The following is a 24,889-nucleotide window of genomic DNA, read 5'->3' as shown; positions in this document are numbered from 1 at the left end:
TACCTATATGCTTGTGTCTGTGTGTATAGAAAGAAAGGAAATTTAGCTTGGTTTAAATGGTAAGAATGATTGTATTAAGAATAATTGTAATGGCTGTAATGGCTGTAATAGTAAGCCTGTATTATATATATATATAATGTGTGTGTGTGTGTGTGTGGGGTTGGGGTGGAGTGGGGTTAATAATATATAAAGTAAGATAAGGTATGAGATTAAACGGGCTAGATGGTTAAATTGTCAAATGTTTAATTATATGTATGTGTATATAATGTGTATGTGTGGGGAATGAAGTAAAGGGTATGGGGCAAAAGAGAAAGGAAAGACAATGAAGAAGAAGAAGAAGAAGTGAGGAGTAGTAGCAGTAGCAGTAACAGTAACAGTAACAGTAATAATAGTAGTAGTAATGGTAGGAAAAAGAAAAAATAATAATGAAGATGATGATTATGAAAAATAAAGTAAATGGGGATTGTAGGGAAGATTTATAAAAGAAAGAAAGAAATATATATATAGACAAATCTTGTATTAATGGTCAAGTTCAGACATCTCTTTCCTCAACAGTGCAGAGTCAAATCCTTCAGTGGCCTGTCGAAGGAGTACAGCCTCAATAGCCTCCTTGCGAACATTTACATTCTACCAGCACAATTTAATTAATTAACAATTTAATCAAGTAATTAACTACTTAATAGCTGTTGTTTTCTTGGCCTTACCTCGTATCGCTCCATGGACCGTGTGATTTGATTGTCTCGACGTGCCAACTTCTTCTCCAGTTTTTCTCGCAAGTCTCGAAGATGTTCGTTCTCTTCGGTGGTTCTTGCCAATGCAAGTTCCAAACTCTGATTCTCAGAGCCTATTGAATCTAAATCCCTCTCGCGTGACTCTACATCATTCTGCAGTTCCTCAATTAACTTTTCCATCAGCTGAATCTTCATTGCAACTTTAGCCTGGTCGGCCGTGTTTCCCAAAGACGACATATTCGAGCCTCCCTTGAGGTGCCCGTGCTTGGTCGTCACACTCTTGATCTCGGGCGACCTTGAGTTCTGGTTCGAAAGCGCATTCAAGAGTGTAATCCGTTTCTGTAGACTTTCGATGTGCAATTTCTGGGAAGCATGGACCTTTTCTTTATTGCGCATTGCCTCAGTAGCCGCCCGACGCTCTTGCTGAATCAGCTCTTCTGCGTCCTTCATTCGATCAGAAAGTTCCTTGACTCTAACCTGATAGATTTCTTCTCTCTCTGCCATTTGCTTTATCGATACATGTTGGCTTTATCAATTAAAGAAAAAAAGGGGCAATATACACAACTGAGACAAAAAGAAAAACAGACTAACCTTCTTCAGCTCAATGATACCAGCCTGGTAAGTCTCCATCTGCCGAGAATTGATCGAGTGGCTCTCCAATTCTTGCAACATCGCATCCTTGTGCTGCATCAAATCCTCGACCTCCTGTAGCTTGCCGGCCAATTCCCGAATCTCGTCCGCATAGATTTTGCGTTCTCGATCAAATGCATCCCGCTGTGCCTCATTATCGTCCTCGAGTGTCGTTATCCGGACATCTCTCTCGCGTGTGGACTGCAGGATATTACGGAACTCGATATTCATCTCCTTGAGATCGTCCTCGTACCGTGCCTTGGCCTCCTGGGCTTTCAGGAGAGTCTCCGCCAGCTCCTCTTCAACCTGTTTCAAACACAGATCCTTGCGCTTCATTGCATCATTGAGCACCACAAACTGCTTCTCGAGCGTGTGGATATCCAGGTCTTGAGACTCCGTTTCATGCAGCCTGTGTTCAAGTTGGGAGATCAACTCGTCCTTTGCACGCAGCTCGGATTCCATCTGCTCCACTTCCTCGTCAACCTGTTCATTGCCGAACCGGCGAGCATTCTCTAGCTTGTGCTCTAGCTCCTCAATTATCCCCAACTTTTCTCTCAATTGCTCATCCAAACCATCTGCATGAGCCAGCACCTGTATAACAACGTAAATGACAATCTTCTTCTTGTTTGTTGGCTATTACCTTTTCAAAGGCCTCTTCTAACCGCAACTCATCTTGCTCTCTTTGCTCAATCTCATTTTTCAGTGCGATTCTTTCTTCATTTAATGCCTGGGTCTCACTCCTCAGCTCATGCAAACTCTCCAGCAGTTCGTCAGTGTTGTGGTCATTTGTGCTCCGGATCTCGTTGGCAAGACTGTCGCGTTCCTTTCGCAACTGCTCTGATTCAATCAGCGAGCTTCTGAGCTGCTGCTTTACTTCGTGCAGGGTCGTAGTAAGGTCGTCCATCGTTTCGTGAACCTTGATAATCTCCTTCTTTTTTTGTGTCAATTGGGACACTACTTCAGCATTTCTTTCTCTTAAGCGTGTAGAAGTCTTTATTCACACACACACACACATAAAATAAACCAATCAATCAATGGATATATAGATAGATAGATAAAATATAAATTAATCAATATAATATTCATTCTCCTTTCTTTATAAGTATATGGATGTATTGCTTACCTCTCGTAATTCATAATTTGCTTTTGCGTATTGCTCTGTCTTTGCAATGTGAGCATCTCGATCCGAGAGTATAGACTGAACAATATTACTGTCCCGTGTGTATTCTGTCATTCGACCACCGACAATTGATTTACGAGAGATCGGTTCATCCTGCAGAGCCTGGATGGTTCGTTTCTGATCCTCGATTATCCTGTTTTTACCTTCGACTTCTTCTTTCATCATCAGCCATTCCTTTCGATAGGCTTCAGCCTCATTAGCCTTATTTGCTGCTGCTGTTGATGACATTGTTGTTGTTGTCTTTTGTCCTCCATTGAGCCAAATATCCATACTATCATCATGATCATTGTTGTTCTTGGTGCTGTTCTTTGCGTTCAAAAGTGCGGCAGCCAACTCGGCGTTCTCGGCCTCCAATCGTTTGTTTTCCTTGTGGTATTTTGCATTTGACGCATTTGCTTCGTCGTACTGAGATTGAAGTAGTCGTGTACCACGATGTAGCTCTTTTATCATCAACTTGTACTCCTTTACGGTCCGTGTCAAAGCTTGAAGCGACACTCGTAACTCGATATTCTGACTCCACCAAATTCACACCAATAATAATAATAATAATAATAATAATGATAATGATAATAATGATAATACACAACACAAAATACACATACAATACACATTATTTATAAGATTAATAATAGTAATAAATTATTATTATTTATTAAATAATAAATACTAATAATAATAAAGAAATGTAACAACAACATGTAGCAATGAGCTCATGGCAATTCCCAAAGAATACAAAAATAATAATAATAATAATAATTCTCTTCTTATTCTTTATTTCTTTCTTTCTTTTTTTTATATATATTTTTTATATATGTAATATGTATATTGACTTAATAAAACTAATTAATTTTAATTAATGCGGGTTTTTACTTTACCTCTTTCAACCCTTGCTCTACTTGCTCTGGTGACATGTTCTCTAGTCGATTCTCAAGATGGTAGATCTTCAGCTTGAAGTTAAAGTTCTCCTTGTGTAATTTTTCCAAAGCCTGAACAAACAGAAGCAAAACGGAAAGGACAAGAATAAACAGGAATTATATAAACAAGTGCATATATATATATATATATATGGATAGAATTCAATCAGGTATTATATATGTATATAAAAGATCTTTACTATTAAAATCATATATAGTATCCTCTTTCTCTCTCTCTCTCTCTTTCTCTCTTCCTATTTTGGTTTTATTATTAGTGTAATTTTACCTTTGCTTGTTCTTTCATGGCAAACTTTGAAGAATTGTCTCTTTCTTTGTGTACTTCAGGACTAGGACGACCATTACGTATTCTTCTGTCTTCTCGTTGATAGTCAGCATCAGAATCAGCCAATGAGACCATTTCAAATTGAAGATCAAGTTTGCTTTCTTGATCAAACAGACTGAGGTGGTCAGGTGCAAGATCATATAGTCCAACATGCTTAGAAGAAGACGGTAAGGCTTTTTCTTTTTGGTGGTTTATATTCTCTTCTTCTTCTTCTTCTTCTTCTTCTTCTTCTCCTGTTTCGAATCTTTCTTCAAATCCTTGTTCTATATTTTCTACTTCAAATCGTTCGTCTTTTTCCTCTAGTTCTCTTTCTTTGTCTTTGTCTTTGACCTTGGCTCTGTTTTTCAGTTTGTCTCTTTCTTGTATTCCGTTGTTGGTGTTATAGCTGTTATAATTGTTGTAGTTGTTATAGTTGTTTTTTGAGGATTCGAGCGGTAGTTGTGAGAGAGAGGGGTGGAAAGGAGGAGAGATATTATCCAGATCAGTTATTGAGGATTGGCTTGGTCTGTCATCGGTTAGTTCGGACCGATTGATGAAGGAGTCGGATTGAAAGGAATTGTCGTTCATTCCAGGAACCCGTTGCGAAGAATGATTTTGCAGCATTACTCAAAGTTGAGAGATTTCAAAAGAATGTGAATGTGAATGTAAAAGAAGCAAAGAAGCAAGCACAAATAATAATAATAATAATAATAACAATTTACCAAAGGAGAGAAATGTGTATTATAAAATTTGGCTGTACATACATGAAATACATATACACGCACATTTAAATAAAAATTTATATAAATATATAAATATTTTAATTGTATAATATTGATATATGGATATATTAACTTAATTTATATAGTAAATACACTAGAGAATATAAAAGAGACATTAAGAGCTGTGCCCTGGGTTGTGCGAAGAGTGACAATGATATAACCTCCAAAATAAGCTGTTTTACCAAGCTGTTTTTGGAACAAGAAAGGAGGTGGATCAGCGATAAGAGAAACAAATAACTATTGGTTTCTATTGTATCTTAACATCACGATTATCTCTGTAATTCTGGCTTGGAATTCAGAATGAAACCTCAAGAATAACAAGAAGAAAGCCTTGACATCTTTATTGGTGTTGTATAAACCATACACGCATATGGATAAAGGCAATAGTTGTTTCTTGGTCTTTATAAAACTATAATAACAAGGCATTTATAATGTCCTATGTTGTGTTGTGTTGTGTTTCATTGTATTTTATGGGTTAAATAAAGAATCGGTTGCCGTTTATTGCCATTATCCAGCAAGGCACATTCAAGTGCATACATATACATATACAATACATAAGCACCTATCCCCATACTTGGTTTGGAATGCTCAAGTACGGTGGTTTGGAAACAATAACCAGAAAATTAAATAGAATGGTTGTAACTCTATTGCTTCAAATGCACAAGCTGTTGCTTATATGTAAATATATATATATATATATAATGCAGGGCTTGTGATCATTTTATATGAAAAATAATATATAGAGGGTCTTTTAACAAGTATTGGTGTTCATATTTTAACTGACACATGCAAATGTGTATATATTCTGTTTTAATCAATAGATATTGAAACATTTTGTACAAAAAAAAAAAAGACCTTTTTACTGATGAATACAAATGATAGACAATCAAACTTTTGGTGCAAATTTATCTTGTTAATTTTCATTGTTTAACCAAAAGAATATCTATATATCTTTAAAACCATTTTGACAACACCTAACAGAAATCAAAAAAAAAAACACATTAATGGTTTGTATTTCTATTGAACATTTGCTTCAAAAAGGATTTTACACACAATTCATGACCCATCTTTGTAATGAATCATAAATTACTTGGATATTAATCAGAGTGGATCTGTGTATAAGCAGATTATAAAATACCAAATGTATCTAATAACTTTTGAAAAGAGTTTGTTCTATGGCTGGCATATGCTTTGATAGACTTTGTGGAATACTCACAATATAACTTGTAATATAGTAAAAGGAAGAATAGAAATATCTAAGCTGGTTTATAAAAAAAAAATGCAAGTCTAAAGAGTCAATATCCAAAACAGATACAGACCTTTTCTCTCGAGTGTTTCTTATTAGGGGAAGAGTAATAAAGCTAACTCTATTTTCCACTTCAAGGTTTTACTTTTATTTGAAAGACTTGGTGATTAATACAAAGAATATCAACGTTACGGTCGAGTGATAATAATAAAATAAAATGTGACCAAGTTTTAGTTTACTTTATAATTGTCGACTTAATTCTTGGGACACACTCCACTGGTACCAAACTCTAAATGGTGATATCATATCATTCATCCCAAAAAAATTAAAATTGTATTCGCTGGTGTATTGAATGTCTAGAGCCACATACCCCCCCCCCCCCCCCCCCCTCCCCCTTGTTTTTTTTTTTTACCTTTTTATCTTCAATGCTTATTAATTATAATTCTATAAACACCATATATTCTTGCTCTTCTTCTTCTTTTTTTTTAACACATACAAAAACAATAGGTGAACATTTGAAGGCATTTATGTTCCACAAGTTGAAGAGAAAAATAAACACAAAGCAAGACAAAGCATAATATAGACTTTATAATGCCTTTAAAGCAGCCGATACTCTTGTGAATTGCACAAGGTAAAGGTCATGATCACTTTTACCAAGATGTATTTCTATTTGGCTGTTTGTTGCCATGAAACACGGTTGAATTACTTTGGTATTTGGTTCACATAGGCCAGATTAATTGAACCTAAATCAACTAAATTAAGTTGAAACTAAACCAAACTTGATAAAGAAGTACGCCATAGACTCTTGTTTAAGCTCACATCATCTGAATTCTCGGTGACTTTCAAGAGACCAAATCAAATCAAACCCTTTCTTTTTCTTCTTTTTCTTTAGGTGGATCTATTCTACGTTATAGAAATTAAAATTAAAAGGCAATATTTGGTTAAAAGATAGACTTCATTGTTGCTATGTGGAGAATCTTGTACGACTTCCACGGTTCAGCTTTTGGGACTGTTCCAAATCAAGCGGGAGAAGGAAAGCTTGCATCAATTCGACCCGCTAGTTTCTTTGTGAGATGGGGGGGTTTTCCCCAGACATGTGACTTGACGATGAAGAGCTCCCGCGTTCCAATAACCCAAACCAGGCCCATCCTGACCTTTATACTTTCCCTCTCTCCTTCAATTTTCAATTATTATTATTATTATTTATTTATTTATTTTATTTACCCCGCAAAAGTACCTGTCAGTCCTTTTCTATTTCTATTTCTATATATATATTTTATAAACCTTTTTTTTTTTTTTATTATTTCTTTCCCTTCTTCTTCTTCCTCCTCCTCCTTTACTTCACACACACACACACACACACACGTCTATACCTTTATTTGCTTGTTCTTCTTGTTCTTGTTCTTCTTATTTATTTATTTTTTCTTTTGGCAAATCAATCATATGTTCAAAATAACACCAAAATTACACGAGAAAATCCAACATTTTGCAAGGTTTCCTCAAACAGGAGTGTCTCTGAGACAGATGGTCTTGTTTGGTAAGGATTCCTAATGAAGACCAGCTCATTCAACATTAAACAATTTTTTTTTAATAATATTCCTTTTCTTTATTATACAAATCAATGGAACCTGTTTCTTACTTATATGATAATTATATTAATATACACGGTTATGTGTTTTACTGAAACATAAAATAATAATAATAATAACAATGAAAATAAAAATAAAAATAAAAAGGTCAAAAACCCTCTCAAGCAAGTCTCTTCAAGGCCAGTCAGTTCTTGCATGGTAAGGACTCAAAAATATATTTTATTTTTTTAAATAAAATAAAATAAAACAAAAGGGAATAAAGGTTGTAATGTTGTATGAGGGTTTAGAGGAATTACCGATTCGACTTGCTCATCGTGTCAAGGATCTGGAGGAATTACCCCGTTACTTAAGCGAGATGCCGTCTATTCTCAAAGTAAAAGACTGGTACGCTCAGTCATTTCAGGTAAAGAAATATATATATAAAGCAAGTGGGTGTGAGTGAAAACTAGATATACTAAATATGAAAGTTGGGGTGAGTGTAGGAACTTATTGAATTACCACCACCTCGTCTGTCGCGAGAAATGAAAGAAAAGTTGAAACACGCTAGCAAGAATGCTAGTCAGACCATACCACCTTGTGTACCTAATCCTGCTAATGTTCATCTGGCAAGACCTCACCTCGAAGCAAGATTAATGACTTTACCTATTGGTCATCGGTGCGTTTATATATATATATATATATATATATAGTTGGTTGTATTGTATGAAGAGTTGGATAATAATATATTTTGGGATACAGGTACTTTAATCCAGTCGAAGACATCAGATGTTCTCCCGAGGTTCTTACTTACACCGATAGTTTTGTAAAAACTATCGAGGGTGTCAAGCGGCGACATGACCCGGTTGTCACCACAGTCGGTAAGAAAATACCTATTGTTTAAGGGTTGTTTAGAGATCCGCCCCATACTCAACACTTGCTTGCATGTGATTATGTGTGTGTACACAGCTCAAGGTATACTGGAGTACAAGGAACATCGGAAACCTCAAGTGGTTGATACTGAAGTGGAGAAATTTCTTGATCGATTCTATATGTCCCGTATTGGTATTCGAATGTTAATTGGTAAATGACTTTATAAAAGAGAGAGAGAGAGAGAGATCAAAATATATAAAGGCTATAAAATCCTCTCTTATTTAACAAATCAAACAATTAATTACCCTTTCTTTTGTTTAGGCCAGCATTCAACCTTGTACCGTGGTCCATTTCGGCAGGATTATGTAGGCGTAATTTGCACAAAGACAAGTATCCGGGAAATTGCCCAGGACGCTATTGCCAATGCGCGCTACATCTGTGAAGAGCATTACGGTTTATTCAAGGCACCCGAGGTCAAGATGTTCTGTCCGGGAGATATTGAGTTTATGTATGTTCCGTCCCATTTGAACCACATGATCTTTGAGCTCTTGAAGAACTCGCTTCGAGCGGTAGTCGAGAGATATGGGAGTGATTATGAAGACGACTATCCACCTATTAAGCTAGTCATTGCTCATGGAAAGGAGGTAATATAATTTAGAGTGAAAGTGAAATTGGATGATTATTATGATAGATTTGAAAAAAAAGGGGGGGGGGGGGGGGGGGGATCGTACGTTTTTTTTTCATTATTATTTTTATTACAAAAATCAAAATATTTACATTTATTTATTTATTTAGGATATTACTATCAAGATTTCGGATGAAGGCGGTGGAATTCCTCGCTCATCTCTTCCAGATGTCTGGGCTTATATGGTAAAGAAAGAGTTGTTCTTTACCATGAATTACAAGTGTCTAACGGAAGGCATATATATACATTGGAAATACAATTTAGTACACAACTGCTGAACGACAAGAACTGGAGCCAGAATTTAACAAGAGTGAATTCAAGGCACCCATGGCTGGATTTGGCTATGGTCTTCCTATCTCTAGACTGGTACGTTTACAAATATGAACATTAACATTATTGAGAATCATTGATTATTAAATTTCCTTTAATGTACAAAAGTATGCACGGTATTTTGGTGGTGATCTGAAGCTGATATCAATGGAAGGGTAAGTCTAGTCTATCAAACTCATTGGGTCAGATAAAGATAAGCTAATCTGCATATAATCTTTTGGCCTGAAAAATAACGATTTTGTTTAGATATGGTACAGATGCATATCTTCACCTCAACCGTCTTTCAAATAGTGATGAGCCTCTCATAATGTAATTCTTTCCTTACCATTATCCTTACCCTTACCCTTACCTTTACCTTTCTTCTTTTACCTCTCTCTCTCTCTCTTCTCTTACACACACACGCGCACATATAAACTCTCTCACTATATATATCTTCTTTATAATCCAACCTTCAAATGCTAGTAATTTATGTTGTATATGGGTCTTTTTCTTTTTACTTCTTTGACTTTTTTTTTATCTTTTTTTTTTTGGTTTGTTTAATATAATAAAAAAATTGCATTATATGAAGATACGATGTGTAATGAAAGGAGGGGGGGGGGGGGGGAACTGGTGTGTGTATACATGAATTTATTTGGCAATGCCGATAATGGCCTTTTCTCTCTCGGATACCCTTTTCTCTTCGGTTCCCTTTTTGCTGTGCTTCCGTCTGTTGTCCTCCTTTCGCTTCTGAGCCGACAACATCTCCTTCTTGATGGAATCTGCCCGCTTGACTCCATAAGGTGTGTGTCTGTGTCGATCGATACGCTTGATCTCATCCATATGACTATAACGTTCCTTAAGTTTGGCAGCGTATTCAAGATGGTTCTTCTCACGCCAGTCCTTAACACCCAGTTTCTCGGATGCCTTGGCCTTCCAGAGTCGGATATTACCGTCGTCTGAACCCGAAAGAACATATTTACTGTCCATAGAAAACTGAACACAGAAGATTCTTTGTAACAAAAAAAAAGAGAGAGGTTTGTCATTAGTTAATTTCCACACATAATAGTATTTTTTTTTTTAAAAAAAAATAGTCTTACCTCTGCATTCGCTTTGTGTGGTAAGCATCTCTGCTGTGTCCGCTACGGGAGTTGTAGATACGAAGGGTACGATCATAAGAACCAGTGACGATTTCCTGGCCAGTGGGAGAATAATCTACATCAAGACTATAGTCAAATATTAGCAAACACAATTCTCCACTCTAAAAAAAATAATTATACTATACTAAATCTCTAAGCTATTTAATGAATCATTTACATTGCAGAGACATGATCCTTGAGAATATTTTGCGCAGCCTTCATGTTGCGCATATCGAATGTGTATGCATTATGATCTTCACTACCCTTTGTGTGTGTATTTCCCAGCATTAGTCAAACTAGTCCAGCAAATAATAATAATCACCAAAGATCCAATATTCAAATAAAGAAGCACTTACAGCAGTAAAGATAAAGGCTTCCATAGGATTCCATGCAATTGCGTTTGTCTTCATCTATACATACACAAAACAACTGTCAACTCACTAATTCTTTTTTTAGGTTATTTGCCATAAAAATTTCAATAATGTTTTTTTTTAAAAATAATAATAAGAATAAGCGCTTACTGCCATCACCAACTTTGACAAGGGCTTGCTGGTTCTCAAATCATAAAGAACAATTGTACGATCTTGTCCACAACTGGCCAAGATGTTAGTTTCGACCTGGTTGAATTTGACAGTTTGGTATGAGTCGGCTCCCCATTCGAAAGAATGGATAGGGTCTGAGCGAGTCTCGTCCCAGACATCCACAGTATGTCCAGATGTAGCAAAAATAGGGTCGCTACGGTGATGAGTTAAGCCTGTGAAAGCATTCTTGCCCATGTATGTTTCGATAGGATCAGTTCCCACAGATTGGTTCCAGATTTTGACAGTCTTGTCAGATGAGCAAGACAAAAATTGGCCTGTATGATGACCGGCACACACTCCATTGACAATACTAGTGTGTCCCTTTGTCCTCCAGGTTGTTGCTTGTTCAGAAAGATCCCAAACTCTAAGTTCTACAAAAATTTCAATTATTTAATATATATATATATAAAAGGCAAATATAAATTTTAAGTATTATATATATAACAAGTGTATACACAATAATTTCTCGAGTATACAATAAATATGACAGATAACACTTGGAATGCACAAAACTTTTCTTTTCTTTTTTTTTTGTGTCAACGTACCACCATCACCACTTCCAGAAATGATTGAACTAAGTTTCTGAGGATGCTTTGCCATGCTGTAAACACCGTCAATGTGACCACTCAGGGCACCAACAAAGGGTTTGGCAAACAGACGCTCGAGTTTGACAGTATTGAGGGCACGGACATATTCTCTTCCTTTTTCGAATGGGTGGAGTGCTGGGTCAAGGTTACGCTGAACCTTGTGGGTATCCTGAGCTCTCTCGCGGACGTAATCAGACGTGGATCGAGACAAGGCTTTAACTTTCTGTAAGGATAGAGAATTTTAGTCACTAATGGACTTATTATGATCTTTTGAGCCAATAGATGCCTTACCATGTTGGAAGATCTAGGATACCTGAAAGAGAAGAAAATTGGGTATCAGCAAAGAATCGACTTTCTGTGGCGCAAATGCGAGTCACTTTACAGCTTTAATGGCCGACTTTGATCCTTTCTTATTTTTTATTTTTTTATTTTTTAAAAAAAATCTATGTATATATATAAAAAGTAGTGTAAAGAAAGACTTGCTTCTAGGATGTATAGAAATCGGGCAATTTTAATTTAATTACTAGTTCATTTAATACTCTCTTTAAAATATTTCTCTAATAATACATGGCATTCAGCCAATTATTTATTTTTATTTATTATTTATTTTATACATATATAAATAAAGAAAATACAGTAGAATATATTTCCACCTGGGAAAGAAAGTCTATTGGTGTATTCAAAAATGTGCTGTGTAAAGAAAAAGAAAATAAAGAAGAAAGAAACAAAAGAGGATGATGAAGGTGTATGTGGAAGAGAGAGAGTGTGTGTGTGTGTGTGCGTGCGTGATCGAGTGTATGTGGCTACGAGTGGTAATGGGTTAAGTAAGGGAGTGTATATGTATACATTAGATAATGATAATAATAATAAAAATAATAAAAAAAAAGATATCCTCTATTCTCCTATTTTGTTTGTACGTATATCTCTGTGCCTACCTCTTTGCATCTATGTCTGCATGCTTGTACTCAAGGAACACAAACACAAGCACGAGCACAAACACAAAGAGATCTGATAAATATACATGTACAAAGCAAAAGCAAAACAAAAGCAAAATATAGAAGAATTCAACTCGGGCTCTTTTTATGCGTTCCTGAATTGATAGCCGTTCTGGTGAGTAGGATCGTAGCCATGAGGAATTACACCTTGAGGAGTGCCTGCAGGGGATTCAACCATACCCGATGGTGAGTACTGTGGCATACTGTTGGTGGGATAGTTCTTCATATGAGTGGGTGGAATATAGTGCTGAACAAATGGGTGGGGATGAGGAGAAGATAGACCGGCGTGTGGCGATTGGAGTGGATAAGGATGATGAGGAAGTCCAAGTGGAGATTGGCCATGCGGTGGAAGAGGGAGTGAAAGTGAATGCTGGTGGGGAAGAACAGAAGGAACCTGCTGTTGTTGATGATGATGTTGATGCTGGTTATGATGCTGATGTTGTATTTGATGTTGTACTTGGCTCTGCTGATGCATTGCCATATGGCTATTCATATAATCTACGGGCACCGGTCCCGTAGATATATTGTAGGCGTTTTGGTAAGCTGGTGTCATCTGCTGCTGCATTCCAGCGACCTCATGAGTCTTTTCGTGCTTCTTGAGGGATCTGGAATGGTAATAAGCTTTACTGCAACCATTGTACGAGCAGAGGTATGGTCTGACATTGGAGTGTGTTTTGATGTGCGTCGTCAGGGAATCTGGTCGAGAAAAGCGCTTTTCACATCCTAGGTACGATACGATAGGAAAATTATGAGTCAATATATCTTAAAGGTCCATAGCCATACTAATATTAACATACCTTGTTTGGAACACACAAACGGACGTTCTCCTGTGTGAGTCCTCAAGTGGTTGTACATCTTGTGGCGTTTTGTAAAAGGTTTTTGGTTTCGTATACACTTCTCCCATTCGCAGCAGTAAGTGGGCTATTTTTTTTATAATATCATATTGGTAAATATGTATGCTTCATATTTGATTTTATCACTTTAAAAGTAAATATACATATATATTTACCTTGCCGCTGCCGACATGATTGTCATTGATGTGGGTTATCAGTTTTTGAAGCTCTTCAAACGTCTCTCCACAATCTCTCCACAGACACTGAAATTCAAGCTTTTCCGGCTCGGTTTCTTCCAACATATCAACCTCAGTATCTTCATCTTCATCTTCATCTAATTCGTCTGCGTCCTCGGATTTGTCTTCATCCCTGTTTTGGCTATCAAGAGGCGTACCGGGCTCATCGTCTTCATCTTCCATAGTGGTCTCTGACTTTGAGTCTTGTTGGGTTGAGACAGTAGTGACTTGGATTATGGAAGTAGCGGGGGTGACAACGGCGGCGGCGGCAGCGGTAGCGGCCGTTCCGGAACGCGTATCGGGATTATCTCCCAATGGCTCGACATCCGGACTGTTGCCGTTGATCGAGTCTGTCCGTTTCTTTTCTCGCTCAAGTTCAATCAACCGAGCAATCAACTCCTCTCGACTCATGCTGTCAAACTCCTTTACTGACAAGCTTTCGCTTTTATTGCTGTTGCTGTTGTTGCTGCTGGTGTTACTATTGTTGTTATTGTTATTACTCAACTCTGTGGCTGATTCTTTTTTGGGTTGAACTTTGAGACCGAGTTCAGCAGGTGTGGGCGGTGGTGGGAGAGAAATATGGCCGAGAGCATGTTTTGGATGCTCTTTGGCCAAACGTCGGATCATCATAACCTTTTGATCGTCAGCAAACATGGACGGCGGTATAGTACAAGGTTCGCGAGCAGATGGAGTAGACGAAGTACTAGTAGCACGGTACGTATTATCTGATTCATGACTCACAACGGCCGAATGAGGAAAATTGTTCTGAATCGACAGGCCTTGGGTCCGGATATTCAGATGTGGCGGGAGAGTACTAGAAACAGTGTGTCTACGCACCTTTTTACGCCCAATACTCCCTTGAGATCCTTCACGTTCGGTTCGCTTAGTAGCCTGATTAGTTTCATTATTCTCGTTTATGAACTTAATCTGTTGCTGTTGCTGATGCTGCTGTTGAGAAATGGCATTCTCGAGCGCACTAATGCTAGTAGTGGCGATCGAGTGGCCAGTGCTGTTTTGCTGCAGTAAGCCAGCAGAGGCAGCAATAGTAGACAACTGAGACATCACTACATGAGGAGTGTCATGAGAGGCTAGGGCCGCTTGCGCCATTGTCATGTTCATCGGATCTACTCCGGACATAAGTTGATCAACCAAAGGATTGTTGTTTGGTGTAGTGTTTGTGGGTTGTGGTGTGGTCTGATTAGGTGTTATCGACTCTACTTGACTAAGAGGTGAAGATTGCTGTGAACTCGCTTGTTGTTGTATTATAGCCATCTGTTGTGCCATAACTTGTTGAGCAGCTGCAGCAACAGCTTCCTGCTGAGCCTCAAATGAATGTTGTTCGGTGTGTATCGGTTGATTGACTTTGTGAAGAGGCGATTGCTTACTAAGATCCATTGCACGCTGTGAAGGCACAATTGGGTGGCTGTTTTCAATGGGATTTGGTCCATTGATTATATCATGGATAATCTTTTGGTGATGTTGTTGCATATTAATCTGAATGGTCTGGTGCTGCTGCTGTTGAACTTGCTGTTGCTGTTGTTGTTCGTGTGCATGGATTTGCATTTGTAATTGCTGTTGCTGTTCGTGAGCTTGTCTTTGGATTTGTTGCTGTTGCTGTTGCTGTTGTTCATGAGCTTGCATTTGTAATTGTTGCTGGTGCTGCTGTTGCTCATGCGCATGTATTTGTAATTGCTGCTGCTGCTGTTCATGAGCTTGCATTTGTAATTGTTGTTGCTGATGTTGCTCATGAGCTTGCATTTGTAATTGTTGTTGATGTTGTTGTTCATGAGCCTGCATTTGCAATTGCTGCTGCTGCTGCTGTTGTTGTTGTTGCTCATGAGCTTGAATTTGCAATTGTTGATGTTGATGTTGTTCATGAGCTTGCATTTGCATTTTCTGTTGCGCTTGTTGCTGTTGCTGGGCTTGTTGATGCTGTTCATGAGCTTGCATTTGCAATTGTTGTTGTTGCTGTTGAGCCTGCTGCTGTTGAGCCTGCTGCTGTTGAGCCTGCTGTTGTTGAGCCTGCTGTTGTTGAGCCTGCTGTTGTTGAGCCTGCTGTTGTTGAGCCTGCTGTTGTTGAGCCTGCTGTTGTTGAGCCTGCTGTTGTTGAGCCTGCTGTTGTTGAGCCTGCTGTTGTTGAGCCTGCTGTTGTTGAGCCTGCTGTTGTTGAGCCTGTTGTTGTTGAGCCTGCTGTTGTTGAGCCTGCTGTTGTTGAGCCTGTTGTTGTTGAGCCTGTTGTTGCTGGACCTGTTGCTGTTGGGCCTGCTGCTGTTGGGCCTGCTGCTGTTGGGCCTGCTGCTGCTGCTGCTGTTCGTGTGCTTGTAATTGTAATTGCTGTTGTTGTTGAAGATTGAGATGATCATTCCCTTGAAGAGACTGATGATTAATTTGTAGTTGATGTAATTGATGGTCTTGATTTTGCTGCTGCTGGTGTTGTGCAACGTTTAACATCGGATCATGTTGTAACATTAAATTAGAGTGCATGTTTTCTAACAATCCACGGTTCAAGTCTGATTCTTCTTGGAGTTGACTAGGGCTTACGAGAATTGGGGTATGTTGTGGCGTTGAGTCATGACTTATATTATTAGAATTTAACTGCTATAAGATATAAGTAAAATAATTAAATTGGGTTAATAAACTATTTAGTATTAATATAATAAATATATTATTAGTAATATAGTATTTATATTAATTTCATACATTCAACTCCTGAGGTTCTCTACCGGGATTCGGGTGAGAATGCATTGCGACAGGTGGTGTGTGAATTGGAACAAGTGCAGGTTGATGTGGTGACTCCACAGACTGCGTAACTGGAAGGTGTGCTCCCTGAGTTAGAGGCGTTGAGTTTTGTTTGACGAGCATGGCCATGTGTTCAATTTCTGCTTGGGAATGTTGATTGATGAGGTCTTGAGATAAGGCAGGCATTGGACTGTGTGTGTCGAGCGTCTGAGAACCAGCATACATGTGTTGTAGTTGGACAGTTTGGTTTTGTTGTGTGGCTGTTGCCAGAGCAAGAGACAGCTGTTGGCCGTAATGGTGCTCTAGCATATTGCCGGAATGCTGAGGTGTTTGCTGACTAGGTGATCTTGAGGCGTGTTGTAATTGCTCTTGCTTGAGGTCATTGTGTGGGGACTGTGACTGCTGTTGACATAGGATTTGTTCCTGATGTAAAATATCAGGAGCCCCAGAGGAGGAGGATGGTTGTGGCGTACACGGACCCGAAGGTTGTTCGCGTGCTGGAAGAAGGGGGTGATTAATTAAAGACTGGCCTTCTTCTGGTGTGGTGAGATGAGAACCAATGTTGAAATGGAGCGGGATTTCGTGATGAGCTGGTGAGAATGTGAATGGCTGGTTTGGAGAAAGGGTTGTCATTGGATGGCCTGGGGAGGATAGGCATTGCTGAGCATTGTCTAGAAGGTGAGCACAGGCCTGTTCCGAGATTTGTACTCGATTATCTTGATGAATAGAGGGTACTGCAACTATATTTTCTGGGTGTGTATTCATTATAGAAATACTGAACAAGAAATGTTCTTTAAGATATAATATAAAATAAAAAGACTAGATATGTAGTAGTAATAGTAATAGTAGTAATAGTGGTAGTGGCGGTAGTGATGGTAACAACAGAAGCAGTAGTAATAAAAGAAAAAAAGAATAATACGAAGAATGTAGAGAACGAGGATAAGGAAGAGAGGGATGGAGGGAGAGGAAGCAGAAGGAATTAGGGCTACTATGGCAGCAAAACTATAATATAAGTGGATTGATTTGCAGCGTTTTTTTTCTCTATAATTTCTGTCCTGTCGGGTATAATTTTTTTTAAAAGAAGAAGAGGAAGAAGAAGAGAACTTCGGTGACAACAGGCTATCGGATAGCTCTGATTAGCGATTGCGGAATCTAAACAGCACAGTAGAGGATGTCCAATGGCAAGAACGGTCATTCAATTACAACAGCAATCAAACCTACCCAATCTTCTTCTCTCCTTGGACACGTCAAACTATATATAACAGTATGATTTTGGGTCCGATAGTCCTTTTCGTTTAAAAGTATTAAATGATATATGTTTGTATATGTATATATTTGAAGCAAGTTTTGGTAATATAATCATCTCATTTATTCTGTTTTACTATGGGGCTTTTGCTCATATTTGTTGCGAGGATGCTCTACACAGAACGCACCGATTAGATCGAACTCAATTAATCAATTATTTACTCTTACCTTTCACAGCAGTATCTTCATCTTCATCAACAAGATCATCATCAGAATCATCGTCTCCAATAACGTACGGAACATCTTCTTCTTCCTTGGCTTTATTCTCTGATTTGTTGTCCTGTTCTTTTATCGGGCTACTCTCGGGAATTTCTGTTGTTTAAACAGTAAAGTTCAGATGGGTGTATATAAAGTAAAGTAAAAAACAAAACAAAAAACAATCAAAAATCCGGTTTACCTTTTTCTGGATTTGATACAGGATCTTCTGAAGCCTTTGTAGGGGTAGTACTTTGAGAAGGGCTAGGTGCCCTGATACCAGTAACAGAAGTATTTGTACCAAGGGCTAAAATAAATAAATAAAAATATGTAATCAATACCAAACAGGTTACGCATCTATTGTCCCACCGGATTTGTCCTACTTACATCCCCTCTCTATCATGTCTTCATTGGCTAGCCTCCTTGCCAAGGCTTCATCCGAACGGAGCTGCTCTTCTGTAGACCAAGCGTCATTGTATTTTTGCGTCTTGACGGGTGGGACAAAAGGACGATTGACATGTATAATATTGCTCCGCAGTTCACCTTGATCCTCTTGATCTTCTTGGTCTTCTTCTATATTTCAATTTGTTACAAATTATATATATATATATATATATATTATTTTATTTCATTTACCTATGTATGTTTGATTCTCAGGCGTTGTCCTAGGTCTTACTACACCACGTGTTTGGGCGTATACATCATTGTCAGACAGATGTAATGCAGACATGTCTCCTGCAAGCAGATCATCTCCATCATCACTCGGTAGACCTCTAAATTGATTCATTATTACCCACAATACTACCATTATTTCAAAAAAAAAATTACCTGTAGTGTACATTTGTAGTCGGTATCGAAGATCCGGAAGAGGACATGTTGTTTCGACTAGCTTTGAATTGATTGAAGAGATCTATAACCTTTTTTTTGGCAGCTACACAGCACATGTCAATAATAATTCAACCAGTTAAATGTATCTGTACCACTTACCGTTGCCAACCTCAATAACCTTTTCCTTAATCACAGGAAATTCCTCTTTTTATACAAAACAGTTCAATAAAATAAGGTATTTTAATAATTCCGGATTGAATACAATTCACCAGATATTTCTATTCTTTCTTACTTTATAACGTTACCTTGAAAATTGAATAAAGGGTCATCATCATCACTATCATCATCTACTCTCTGCTGTCGCTGTCTTTGGTATCCTTGTCTCTGGTGTTGGCCTAAGTTTATCGTATTGAATAAATAAGACACGTACAGATTGTGTATATGTTATATATACTTGCGCTGGTATTGATAATCAGACTCGTTTGCATCTTCCATTGCAAGTTGTCTAGCAAACTCTTCGTCCATCCGCAACTGTTCTTCAACGGATATCTGGCTTCTGGTCTGAATTGATGGGTCCTGTGTCCCAGCCCAATAACCATAGGGTTGGTTTTGTAGTCCTGAGCTCTGTTGAGTAAAATTGTTTGGTCGTTGTTGCTGTGGGCGAGGAGGCTTTGGTGGTGGTATTCTCTCATTAGTATTATTATTAGACTGTAGGTTTTCATGCTGAGCAGGTATTTCTCTTTGAGGCTGATAGTATTCCGATGGTTGTGTCTGCTGAACAGGTGGGTGTGGTGCTGGGTGTGGTGCTGGTGCTGGTTGCGGTGGAATATTGTTTGTAGGTTCGGGTCTGTAGTTCGGGTCTGATATAGCAAGCAAAGCTTCGAAGGCTGCTTCGAGTTGACCTCCTTGGCTCTCTAGAATAGCTTCAATTACATCAACCTCAACACTTGGAAATGCTTCTTTTAATGTCTGCAATTGTGCTGGTGGCTCTTGTTGAATAGGCGGTGCACTTGGTGCGACCGGGCTAGAATCATCTTGCTCCTGGGATTCGGGCGATTGCTGGCTTGTGGTGGGTGATTGTGTAGCTTGAGTTTCAGTTAGATGAGGCTGGTGTATATCATTAGCTTCCGACATTGCGCGGAATCTTTAAAAGAAGAAGAAAATAAAAAAAAAGATACGAATAAGCGTGCGTAATAATCTAACCACCAGAGACTTTCTCTTTTTTCTGCTTTTTGGTTACAAATGTGGTAGTTGCAAGCTCATATACAATATTATTGGCTTAAAGAAAATTTCCCTGTCTTATTTTTTTAAGACTCAATTCCTCTTTTTGGCGTTCTATATGAATTTTTTATCATTCGTAAAGAATTGAAGAGGTAGATTTTTGGTACTACTTTAGAGTTTTTTGAGCATGACAAAGGATATTTCAAGTAGAACATGATCCTCTTTATTGCTTTCTAAAGAAACTCCTAGGAAGCTGTAAAAATAATGATAGTATGGAAATGGTACAATCATATAAAGCTTCATCTGCTTACAACTAATATGAATAGAAATAAATATTCAAATAGTTGGTGTGGGCAGAATAAAAGCTCAAAGAAGGAGAGGGCAGAATTACTTCGAATACATACTAGATAATATGTACTCATAGTACCATATCTTTTATCAAAAGCATTATCTTCTTCTCAAGTCAAGTGGTAATAAAAGAAAGCCTAGCCAACCAAAGTTGTTCAATAATTTTACCCTTTTTTTTGGAGCTTTTAGACTGTCAATGTCAACTGTATAGAATTCTTATTTGTATGATGGCCCGGTAAAAACAAATGATCATAAATTTAAGAAGTATTATTGTTATTCTTTTACAAATATATCTATTTATATGGCTGCTCTTGCATAGCAAATACTGTTATCGCCAAGGCAAGCCTGATCAAGCTAATGTGCTTTTGTGCTGCTTAATTAACTAATAGCAAAACTTGTATCTGCTTAGTGTATGCTGTTCTGTTCAGCCAGTTGAACCACACAGTAATAATATAAATTCCAACGGAAAAAAGAGGAGAAAATAATCTCGAAATAAAGAACATCTTTCTCAAGTTTATTCTTTTTATTTATTTCTGCAAGAATGGTTGCCTAAACAATCAATACGATCACATTCCCAAGTCCACATTAGTCATTAAAATATTCAAATGACTTCCTAGCCAGCTGAGCTACCATCTTGAATAATAAGACGACTTTATCTATTAACTTTTTTGCCGACGCGGTTAACCGCAACTGCTGTGAATACCATCAAGCGTGTTGAATATGTTGGACATTACAGTGTTTCTCTTTCTTGTCTACTTTTGTAAAAATGACTATTTATTTAAAGAGCCGCACATTTTATGCGTCAACCACAGCAACAAATGCAAAATTAACTTTATACACCAAATTAAGTATAATCTTGTATTTTCTCTGGTCAAAGTGAGAAGCTTGCCAAAGCAATATTTTCTTTTTTTTTCTTTGAAAAAAAAGCTAGCGAGACACTTTTTGCTCTGAATTGTCTTGGCTAAACTACTTTAATATTTTATAAGATGTGTATTAGCCTCTTGTATCAGTCGACAATTATTTAAATAGCGAATCTAGTGTTTGTGGATACGTCCGACCATTCGGAAGATTTGCGTTATTCCGCAAGTATGTTTCATCACCAAAGAAGTAAAACCATACCTCTATTAAATATTAACTATCGACTATCACTAACATCAAGCGTCATAATGGTTTATTCTGGTATACTTGACAGCCTCGACTTATGTATATATATATATATGTATAAGGCACATAAGAAAATAGATTTTCTTTTTTTTTTTCTGAGAACTTAATTTTTTTGTCTTCAATATACATGTTTTGATCAAACGGCCATTAGTTCTTCCTTTATTCTAATTTTTTCTTATCTGAGATATGATCGGTGCTTATCAAAGAAGGAAGATAAGAGAGGGAGGGAAATGCACTGTTTGACCCATGGATACTTTCAATAATATGGCTATACGAGTGAATGAATATAGTCAATTTGGTGAATTGATGAAAATAAGAATTCTAAGGGTCTTTACCTCACTATGATTTTCTTTTCTTTTCTTTTTCTAGATTCTTCTTTTTTATATTATCATATTTTTTTTAAAAAAAAAAAGATACCAGGAATTTGATTGGCAATTAGAATCTTTCGAGATAGCCAACCAGTAAGAGTGATATCGAGGAGCGTAAATATTAGATTATTAAAGTATGAATTCTATATGAAGATCATCCTTTCGAATTGAATCCCAAGAAAGATCCGCTAAATTATTTCTTGGTAAAAGACAATGTTTCAGTTGCGTTGTAAAAAAAAAAGAGAGGTTAGTAAAGATGATTTGATTTTAAGTTATTACTCCAACATACAAGAAGTATATAGACAATATAAAAGTAGCGTTCAATTCAATTCAATTCAATTCATTCTTTTTTAAATAAATCATCAAAATAGGACTTATCTTATCTATGGTGGTGGTCTTTGAAAGTAACATCTGGTTGAGTTAACCGTTCTAAACTGGTATCAATAAATCCCGAAATAAACCCAGGATTTTGGTAGTTTGTCTTTCAACAAGCACAGATCGTCAAAACGGTTTAAAAAGGTTAGTTGAATATAGTTTAATATATCTCTAATAATTTACATCATTAACCATAGTCTATTAGGACCTCCTAAACTCAGTCAAAGATCTTTGTATTTTAATTACCTCATTTACTTTCTAGACCTTCAATTCTTGGCCAAGAAATACTTGGAACTACTTCTTGTACATCCCATCTATAGTCTTTTAGTTGTAACAAATAATAATAACTATGAACCTTTTAATCAATAGTCTCTTCTACGTTTCCTTAAAATAAAACAAAAATTAATCCTGATTCAAAGCAGAATTTATTATAAAACTTGTATATTCAATTAAACGTTTTCTTGAGTACCATTTTTAGGATGCAATTGAATACTTTGTATATGCTCTCCTTTTTGTACATAATAAAATGCTTATTGGAAATAGCTCTTGGAGATTATAAATACTCTGCCTAATATATATTTTGAGCTTTGTCATTCTCAAGATTTTCTGTTTCAATCTATTTTATTTTATCTTCACAAAATAAAATAACAATCTTTACTGCTATGGTTCACTTTCTCGATAAAGGGAAACCAGAGAATAATGAATCATCCAATTCATTACACAGAAGTCCTGCGTCGATGTCTTCCTCTTCGTATTCTTCCTCTTCAAGAACTCCAGAATCGATCAGTATAGCTGAGCAGCACAATCTATCAAATACATTGCCAAGAATGCATTATATTCTTTTATGGAATATCATTTTGGAAGCTTTGGTGGTTTCGGCACTAGAAGCAGCCTTGATATACTATCATGTTTCATTTTCTTCACACTGCGTCTTGTCTATTACCAACATGGGACTCTCGCTGGCCAATGTGACACATCATGGTCTTGCAATCATTACCCAAGTATATCAAGTATTATTATATATTGATCTCCTCAAACAACACAACATGCCTCAGCTCTGTATGACAATGATATTCCGTAAGACACCTCTATATATATATTGATTAATTGATAAATTGCTTGACTGATTCACTGATTCACCGACTCATTGATTTATAGAAACATTAATACTCGTATTTGCAATTATAAAGGTGTATCACAGCAGCTTAAAAGACTTTATGATCTGTGATGACTCTCTTGAGGGGAATAATACATTTAGCACAACCAATTACCCACTAGTTTTTACCAGAAATGATACCGAATTCTACAAAACCAAGTTCCAGTCTCTAGAATATGCTGTATTTGGAGTCACCTTGGCTTGTTCTATTGTTTTTCTGCTCTGCTTGATTCGTCTTTACCGCGCTTCTACCTGGACTAGCCATTATCTTCACTCATTCGATGACAATACCAAAAAGGCTATCTTGGCAGCGACTGCTCTGGTCAGCCTTCTCAAGTTTGATGCATTCTTTTGCTTCTTTTATATAGTTCAACTAGTACCGGCAACAATAACAGGTTATCCTGTGCCGTATTGGGAAGTACCGGCTGTGGTTCTTGCATCTGCACTCATTCTCCTTCTGGGGTGGTATGCTGTCCTAAAAGAAAGCTCTCAACTCACGCTTGCTTTTGCGACTGCTACCATTTTGTCATTTGGTTATTTTGTTTACCGAATTATATCATTATCGCTTGTTTCTGTCCTGAACCAAGAAATTTTAAAGGTATTTTTTTTGGTAGAGAATTATCTACAAGATGATAAAGTAACATTTTTTTTTTAAAAAAAATAACTTGCTTTGATCCAGATTATTCGCTCTTACCTTCAATTATCTATCAGCATCACTCTTGTTTTTACTCTCTTGACAATTGTTGTCAGCCTGACTTGTTTTCTCAATCAAATCCGCGGAATAAATCTACCTCAGCCCATGTGCCATAGTTGCACACATCCACAGAAAAAACCCCCTCCGATGGTACCAGAACATACAGAGCCACCCTACAGTATGGGTACTGCTTTGCGATCAGAACCTAAGCAAAGTACAGATACCTGTTTTTTCTCAGACTGTCATTCTGTAATAAAATGATCTTATATATATATATATATTGATAATGAATCAAATGCTTGACAAGAATAAAACACCTCCCAAAAGACAAATATATATAGAGAGATGTTTACAGAGTGATGGGTCTATTATGCTTCATTAAATTTATTTTAGGCTTTTTAAACAGAAAGAAAAAAGCAATGGATTTCTAAATTGTCTTCTTTTTTGTTGGTTTGTTTTATACAATGCTAGTGATTAATATGATGGTTATTGATGATTAATGATTGATTATTGTTGGTTGCAGCCTACGCCAGCGTTATTGTGGAATCTACCGCCACCCATGCTTCCAATATCATGGTATTCGACCGAAGACTCTGAAAAGTAATCATCCTCTAAATTATCGCCGTACTCGTCCGAATCAAAGCAACTATCACATTCATGGCCATTCTCATGATCTTCTTCATGCTCATTGTGATCAAACTAATGGAGAGAAAGAAAGAAAATATTTGGGAAAGCAAGTTTTTTTTTAGGGGGTTTGTTAGTACATAGTGTTAGATATACGTTTTCATGCAAAGCCAAAAACCGAAAAGAAGCTTACTTCTAAACCTTCGGTATCTATAAGTATATGTTCAGGAAGATCATCAGCCTCGTCTGATAAAGCGTTTTCTGTGG

At 37.2% G+C, this 24,889-nt stretch overlaps 7 protein-coding genes across 7 annotated transcripts; 4 read left to right on the top strand and 3 right to left on the bottom strand.

Moving 5' to 3' along the window:
* Positions 1-7,153: 7,153 nt before the first annotated feature.
* On the top strand, positions 7,154-9,571 carry PHYBLDRAFT_177469 (hypothetical protein; the record flags this gene model as incomplete). The annotated part of the gene is made up of 11 exons (XM_018437890.1): positions 7,154-7,342; positions 7,542-7,592; positions 7,682-7,797; positions 7,877-8,049; positions 8,133-8,251; positions 8,340-8,453; positions 8,565-8,887; positions 9,039-9,113; positions 9,193-9,294; positions 9,367-9,413; positions 9,505-9,571. Exons 1-11 carry the CDS (start codon positions 7,249-7,251, stop codon positions 9,569-9,571), a joined length of 1,281 nt encoding a protein of 426 aa, XP_018292508.1. The 5' UTR covers positions 7,154-7,248.
* Positions 9,572-9,885: 314 nt separating this feature from the next.
* Positions 9,886-11,835, bottom strand: PHYBLDRAFT_155273 (hypothetical protein; the record flags this gene model as incomplete). Its single annotated transcript, XM_018433393.1, has 7 exons — positions 9,886-10,246; positions 10,335-10,460; positions 10,552-10,637; positions 10,730-10,783; positions 10,895-11,325; positions 11,500-11,764; positions 11,833-11,835. 7 exons carry the CDS (start codon positions 11,833-11,835, stop codon positions 9,886-9,888), a joined length of 1,326 nt encoding a protein of 441 aa, XP_018292507.1.
* Positions 11,836-12,621: 786 nt separating this feature from the next.
* Positions 12,622-13,257, bottom strand: PHYBLDRAFT_111836 (C2H2-type zinc finger transcription factor; the record flags this gene model as incomplete). The annotated part of the gene is made up of 1 exon (XM_018428242.1): positions 12,622-13,257. A coding segment is annotated over one exon (636 nt), but the record flags the coding sequence as incomplete, so codon positions are not given.
* Positions 13,258-15,063: 1,806 nt separating this feature from the next.
* On the top strand, positions 15,064-15,959 carry PHYBLDRAFT_167874 (hypothetical protein; the record flags this gene model as incomplete). The annotated part of the gene is made up of 2 exons (XM_018435738.1): positions 15,064-15,150; positions 15,447-15,959. The coding sequence occupies 2 exons, from the start codon at positions 15,064-15,066 to the stop codon at positions 15,957-15,959; spliced, it is 600 nt and encodes a 199-aa protein (XP_018292505.1).
* Positions 15,960-16,299: 340 nt separating this feature from the next.
* PHYBLDRAFT_167873 (hypothetical protein) lies at positions 16,300-20,341 on the bottom strand (the record flags this gene model as incomplete). The annotated part of the gene is made up of 12 exons (XM_018435737.1): positions 16,300-17,135; positions 17,727-17,762; positions 17,818-17,961; positions 18,047-18,151; positions 18,232-18,417; positions 18,481-18,617; positions 18,673-18,775; positions 18,832-18,876; positions 19,024-19,067; positions 19,127-19,816; positions 20,205-20,206; positions 20,321-20,341. 12 exons carry the CDS (start codon positions 20,339-20,341, stop codon positions 16,300-16,302), a joined length of 2,349 nt encoding a protein of 782 aa, XP_018292504.1.
* A 620-nt stretch (positions 20,342-20,961) lies between these two features.
* PHYBLDRAFT_67612 (hypothetical protein) lies at positions 20,962-22,517 on the top strand (the record flags this gene model as incomplete). The annotated part of the gene is made up of 5 exons (XM_018441819.1): positions 20,962-21,117; positions 21,239-21,348; positions 21,819-21,866; positions 21,927-22,019; positions 22,346-22,517. The coding sequence occupies 5 exons, from the start codon at positions 20,962-20,964 to the stop codon at positions 22,515-22,517; spliced, it is 579 nt and encodes a 192-aa protein (XP_018292503.1).
* Positions 22,518-22,810: 293 nt separating this feature from the next.
* PHYBLDRAFT_167871 (hypothetical protein) lies at positions 22,811-24,259 on the top strand (the record flags this gene model as incomplete). Its single annotated transcript, XM_018435736.1, has 3 exons — positions 22,811-23,225; positions 23,307-23,902; positions 23,984-24,259. 3 exons carry the CDS (start codon positions 22,811-22,813, stop codon positions 24,257-24,259), a joined length of 1,287 nt encoding a protein of 428 aa, XP_018292502.1.
* Positions 24,260-24,889: the final 630 nt, after the last annotated feature.

The sequence above is a fragment of the Phycomyces blakesleeanus genome, assembly GCF_001638985.1.
Source record: "Phycomyces blakesleeanus NRRL 1555(-) unplaced genomic scaffold PHYBLscaffold_9, whole genome shotgun sequence".
NCBI classification, from domain to species: domain Eukaryota; kingdom Fungi; phylum Mucoromycota; class Mucoromycetes; order Mucorales; family Phycomycetaceae; genus Phycomyces; species Phycomyces blakesleeanus.
Note: the sequence above shows the minus strand (reverse complement) of the source record. Positions and strands in the feature narration are given on the sequence as shown.